The sequence below is a fragment of the Mesitornis unicolor genome, unplaced genomic scaffold, assembly GCF_000695765.1.
Source record: "Mesitornis unicolor isolate BGI_N332 unplaced genomic scaffold, ASM69576v1 scaffold27146, whole genome shotgun sequence".
In the NCBI taxonomy this organism is placed as follows: Eukaryota; Metazoa; Chordata; class Aves; order Mesitornithiformes; family Mesitornithidae; genus Mesitornis; species Mesitornis unicolor.
This window is the reverse complement of record NW_010189306.1, coordinates 83163-89365: the sequence shown is the minus strand read 5'-3', so window position 1 is coordinate 89365 and position 6203 is coordinate 83163. Positions and strand designations below refer to the sequence as shown.

The following is a 6203-nucleotide window of genomic DNA, read 5'->3' as shown; positions in this document are numbered from 1 at the left end:
AAATATATTATAATTATATTATATTATAATATAACCATTGCTGTATATGGAAGGCACAAATATTCAAACTATACATATGCTCAATGCCTATCAGTTCAAATACATTCAGCATAGAAAATACAAATCAAGAGGATCTAACTGAGCATAATATACAGCTCTTAATTCGTGTCACACTGCAAAGAAAGTTGAAAACAGAAGCTTCCTTGAACAAGATTGAATACTTACCCAGGTTTATACAGATACTTAGTGTATCCACACATCCCCATGTTGCAAAAGGCAACAGTTCTCACCTCCTTTGGTGCACAATGTGGGATCAAAAAATGCTCATGTTTAATGCAAAAATAATTTCTGTATTGTTTACAAAAGATTCAATACTCCCATCATCAAAGGATCAAAATACCCATTATTGCACAGATATTAAGGAAATTAAAATCCGCACAATTCATCCAGGGAATTGTTTTCAGCTTTAATTATTAATCTGTCAGTGTGATATCACATGGCTATTGATAGAGGAAAAAAGAAATCTTAGGAACAAAAAAAGTCAGTAGATTTCCTGAGATATTGCTAAAAATCCCTCTTAAATTTCTAGGGAACAGAGTCTGAACTGTAACTCACAGCTCAGTCTCCAGATTCCTGCCTCAAGACGCTTAAGATTTACACACAGGACTAACACATAGGCACTTATGTGCCATATCAGGCAAATATATGGTCTATAGGACCGTGTCTACACAAACACACACTCATGTGTAATTTTGGAAGATATTTTATGGATTCATTGGTGAAAAATGACTTTTTAGAAATCAATTTAAAACCTGAGTAAGACAGCAGAGCTGAAGCTCCATCTCGTCCAGTCAGTGCTCAAAGAGCAAAGCCAGGTACCAAGTCCCTTATTCCTGTCCTCTGCTATGCAGCAAGCAGCCTTGTTTCTTACGATGTAGGCAGAGCAATGGTCACAGCTGCTCTGTGTCAGTATATATGTTATTGGCCAGTTAGACTAGGATGAATAATTCGATTTTTTTTTTTTAAATTTAATGTCTCAGATGCATTTTTCAGAACAATCTTTGCTCAATGAGTAAAATACATGTATTTGGAACATTTGTCAAGAGCTGCAAATAGGTTAATTATGTTACCCTTCATGTGCTTGTTCAAGTCAAGGCAGCATCCAACAGACATCAGCATAAGAAAATCTATAGTTCCTTTTTATTTCCCTATTTTCCAAATGCATCTACTCTGAGAGATTCAGGTGAAATATTAAATGCCTTATCTATAATAACATACATTAAAAATGTTATGTGCACATAAGTAACAAACATCCATTGCAACAACACTTCATGTAAGATGAAGAACAAATTTTCACAGATGGCAATACTTGTCTCTGCAGATAGAAAATGCTTGCAACAGATATTTAAAAATCTGTAGGAATTGTTCACCCTAGCAGAGTTATAAGTACAATAATAAGCCCACCATAGCATCAATTAGCTTTTCCCACTTTGGCGTGATGAAGTACCAGATTCCAGCTCCAGCTCCAGGTAGAGTTACTCCTCTTATAAGTAGGATGATAAGAACTACATAAGGGAATGTAGCTGTAAAGTACACCACCTGGACAGATCGGAAAAAAAAATATAGAAAAGATTTATTTGAATCCATAAGAAGAGAGGGGAAAACATACAAATGCTACATTATTGCCTGAAGAAAGTAATTACTCAGGCTCGGAGGCAATAGCCAGGGGATAGGACTAGGAAGACAATGAGGTGATTTCCCAGAAAGTCTGGCAGAGCTGACATTTTTTACAGCTCGTCTTGCTGCTGGAGACAGGAATAATATCAACAGCAACAGAGGTAAGAGCTGGGGTTCCAGACAGAAAGGGGAAGAAAAAGCAGAAACAAAAGTCTGCAGAGGAACGATAGGAATTTACAGCTAAATGGAGATAGCACATTTGATCCTTGCTCAAACTAACACAGCTCAGTGGAAATAAAATGAGCAAAGCCATTCAACATCACTTGGAGTTCTGATTTTTCCCATTTATTTCTGTATTTAACCAAGCCTAAAGAATGTTTATTACTGTTAGTACCTCTTAATAATTACATATCACTATGACAATATTTATGGTCCCAATGCAAAAAGAAAAACAAAAAAAGAGTCAGTCAGTGGAATGATCCAGAGAGACCTAATCATCATGATACCTAAATACACAACAGAGGTTGTGTGCTTAGTGTCTTAATAATTACCTAGAACAGAGCAGAGCTCTCTGTGGTCAAATAAAATGGCTAGATTGTGGCCAGTTAAGCTGTACCCTCTACCTAAAAGCATTTCAAATCCTTTTTCACATCAACCCTTTGCCTCTGTTTAGGCAGTTGTTCTATCACCCAGTTATCCCTACCCACCTAAAAGGGGAATTGAGAAAGAAAAGGAAACCCGCGGGTCCAAATGGAAAAAAAATTAATAAAATAATAATAAAACACTACCATCAATACTAATACTAATATAAAGTACACAAAGTTATATTCAGACCATGTAGTGATCATAAGCTGTGCAGTTCCAGCAGTGAATGCCAGATGTCAAGTGCTGTGAGCACCACAGCTCCAGCAAAAGTGTGATGGTCACAACAAACAGGAGGCCTCAGGAGCAGAATGACAGATGAGACCCTCCAGAGGTATAACCATTGAAGAAAAAGGGACCATCTCCAGAAAACTTTCCAGCTTAAAGTGAGTGTGATGTTTATGGTATGGATACTTCTGTTGGCCAACCTGGGTCAGCTGCCCTGGCTTTCACCCCTCCTAGCTTCTGCATCTGGCTAACTCAAAGCTGCTTTAAGAGCTTGAGCACTACAGAAACCCGCATACCGGGGCTGGCCAGAAACAAAAAAAAGTGTCTTGTCAGCTTTGTTCTCCCTGAATCAGGTGCTGCAGTCTTCTCAGAAACACAGCTTTCTTGAATAGGAAATAGATTCTATTATTCTGTCCCAGTGAAACCAGGACAACCTCTGAATCTTACAGGGACCAGAGTCCTCGGAGCTGCAGCGACTTTTGAAACTGCTTTCCCAACTTTCTCTCTGCTGTTTCAAGAGGTTTTTCAAGAAGTTATCCCAATGGATTTTTATGCAGTGAATATACTGAACTAATCTATACATGAATAAAGGTTTTTCAATCTCTGACACCAAGGCCACAAGATTTTTCTTGGTCACAGACTCACTTAAGAAGTCTCTATTGCCACACACAAACCCAAGTTATTCTCCTGTGCATCTTCTGTTTCTTGGCTCTGGCCTTCAATGAAACAGTTTTACCTAGCACACTAAGCTAGGGGAAAAAAAATCTCAACATTCTCCTGGTACTCTGAGCTTTTCTGCTAATTGCCAATTCATCTCCCAACAGATGCTGTTAGCTTCTAGATGCAAAGGGATGGCTTGGAATCAGGAACCCTCTGCTCAGCCTTAGGAAACTCATAGCTATCTGCGTATTTTATCCCAGGAAACATCTAGTTATTTTGCTCCAGCTTTTTTATCTTTTCACCCTACTTTTTGTAAATAAATTAGATTTATGCTATGGCATCATCTAACATTTTAACCTGCATGCTAATCGCAGTGACATCGATGGAGAAGTCTCAGATATTGCATTTCTGCAGAGCTCACAAAAAAAAAAAAGCAAACAACCCACACCCAAACCAGCGCTGCTGCTGAAGGAAAAGCTGCATTTCTCTGCTCAGAGGGCTGCTTGACCAGTTTGTGTGCCTGTACTTCCATGCCAATGAGAGGACATGCTCTCTCTTGACACAGTTGCTAGTTAGGAGGCGTGGCAGAAATCCACAGATTTGAGGGGCAAGGGAGAGAACATGTAAGATGTCAGAGACACAGGGCAAGGAGCAGGGTTACTTCAAGGAGCTTTAGAAAAATGGCATACAAATATTTGGGAAAACAGGATACACACTCACTGCTCACAGCCACCAACTTAAGTTCTGTTCTGATTTCACAACATGCTACTTAACATTTAATGTACACCATAGTTTCCCTGATGACAGTGACACATAAGGTGACTGCAGAATTTTTAATGGACACCACACAGAACAGGAAAGGCTGCTGAAAGCCCCTTTTTGCCATCCAACTGCTGAGTGCAGCTCAAAGGCTAATTTTAAAGTTACTGAAGATGAGGGAAGAAATGCTAAACCAAAATTATCTTTTTAAATTTTTTACTAGACATGAAAACACAAACAAGAAAAAGGCATTTCACTAATACTTAGCCATTTACTGAAAATAATTCACTGCCTTAACCAAGAGTGTGATTCCCTTGAAGCAGCACACTGCTTTCTTGCAAATGTACAATCACAAATATTATTCTTACTTTTCCTGATGACTTGATTCCTTTAGCTAGGGAGGCATATACAATCACCCAAGCTAGGAAAAGAGACAGTGCCAAGGGCCATCTAATCTCACCAGGATATTCAATCCCTGCCGAAATCTTCAATACAAAGTACCTAGGAATAATTTAAAAAGTAATCAGAATTAAAAAGGGAAAAAATTATGAAAGCAACTGCAGGCAATAATTCAGTGCAAACTCCTATGGTATTTTGTTTTGCTTCAGCGTTCTCAGCGGTTTCTCTGGAAGGTTCCAGTGGTTCTCACCATGTATTATTTTATTTATCTGCATTGCAGTAGAAGATAAAAATGCCAGGCATGGGCCAACACCCCAGCTGTGCTTAACACCATAGGAACAGAATACAAATAATCCAGCATTTGACATTTAGCTTTCATCATTTCTATACATAAAAATAGGTATCATTTGTAATCCTTAACTATTGTATTTCTAGTCTTCCAAATAGTTATTTGTTGTCTGTTACAGTGGATTTTAGAGAAAGATTAACATAACATCTCTAAACAAAGAAAGATCTTACTTGAAGTATTCTTCACTTCCACTGACAAAAGTTTTGTTTCCCTCACTGGTGAAGTTAACCATAGTCAAGTTTGGATAGGCACTCATACAGAAAGTAGAGTTCTTGATTTGTATTTTTGGGTGGTCACCAATAATGCAGGAATCTAGGAAGAAAAGAAAACAGAAAAATAACTTGTATTTTTTTCTCAGGTTGGGAGTAAAATTACAATAAGAAGCATTAGTGCACACACAGTGCTTGAACTTCTGTTCTGTGAGAGATTTCTGTAGCACCTAGCTTGCAGAAGCTATAAGGGTCTGAGAGAGCTGGGGCTTAGGCTGTCTCATTATTTTCCCCCTTGATCCCAAATGTTGAAGGTGTAAAAAGTCTGAGGAAGTGACGAAGCTTCTGTTCGCTCCGGGGAGCGCTCGCCGCCCTCCCTCCTGCCCCCGTCTCGGGGTCATTCCGCTGGGGGCAGGGGCAGGTGAGGAGCCCCGGGGCGGGGTTAGGAAGCCGCAGCCAGCCCGGGGGGTGCGGGCCCTGCTGACGTCTCTGCCAGGAGGTATTCACTTTTTGGGTCAATGCATGTTTCGGGCCGTTGGCAAAAGCGGGTTTCGTTTTCTTCTTTAAAAATAAGCCTCACTAAAGCCCAAGAAGTTGTCCTTAACAGGAACCAGAGGATGCCAGCTGTAGCATTAGTTTTTACCCGTTAAAAACAAACAAAACACACACACACAAAAACCTGGGCCTTTTTTTTTAGCAGTATAGTAGAAAAATACCATTTATCTTTGATGAGGGAAAATTGAAATTAAAGGCGGGAGAGAGAGCCCATATGATGCAGATAACTTCAGAGTGACTTGGGAAGCGACGGTTCCTCCGCGCTGGGACCCTCGTCCTGTCGCAGGCACTCACAGCCTCTGCTGACATCTCTCAGGGGCTCACCTGAGCCCCAGAAAGCTCTGGAAACCCACTACGGCCACAGAGAGAAAGTTTAAAATAAAATCAAATTAAATTTAAAAAAAATAAATAGAATAGAATAATAGAAAATTTTAAGGAATAAAATAAAATAAAATAAAATAAAATAAAATCCTGCCCCAACTTACCTAACAAAAGTTTGTTTTTATCTTTACAGTCTGGCGTGTTCCATGGGTTGTTACAGGAAGCCCAAGGTAGCACAGGTACAAAGGACGCAAAAAGGTAGAAAAGTGTGTAGCACAGAATAATATTGTAATATATGGCTATCAGAACGGAGATGATCAGCATTGCAATGCCACAGCCTAGGAGGAGAAAGGGAAGAGGAGAATAACGCTGTTAATCCCAGACGGGGGGGGGGGCCCGCCGGG

The 6203-nt window shown here is 39.7% G+C and overlaps 1 protein-coding gene across 1 annotated transcript in view; it reads right to left on the bottom strand.

Annotated features, from left to right (window-relative positions):
- Positions 1-1464: 1464 nt before the first annotated feature.
- The window catches only part of LOC104541874 (sodium- and chloride-dependent glycine transporter 2-like), a gene marked incomplete at its 3' end in the record, with an annotated part of 12197 nt that continues 7458 nt past the window's right edge, over positions 1465-6203 (bottom strand). The window contains exons 7-10 of the mRNA XM_010186027.1: positions 5964-6137; positions 4885-5026; positions 4335-4467; positions 1465-1599 (exon numbers count right to left, since the gene is read on the bottom strand). Of these exons, the coding sequence (XP_010184329.1) occupies positions 1465-1599; positions 4335-4467; positions 4885-5026; positions 5964-6137 (584 nt within the window). The remainder of the gene's footprint in view (positions 1600-4334; positions 4468-4884; positions 5027-5963; positions 6138-6203) is intronic.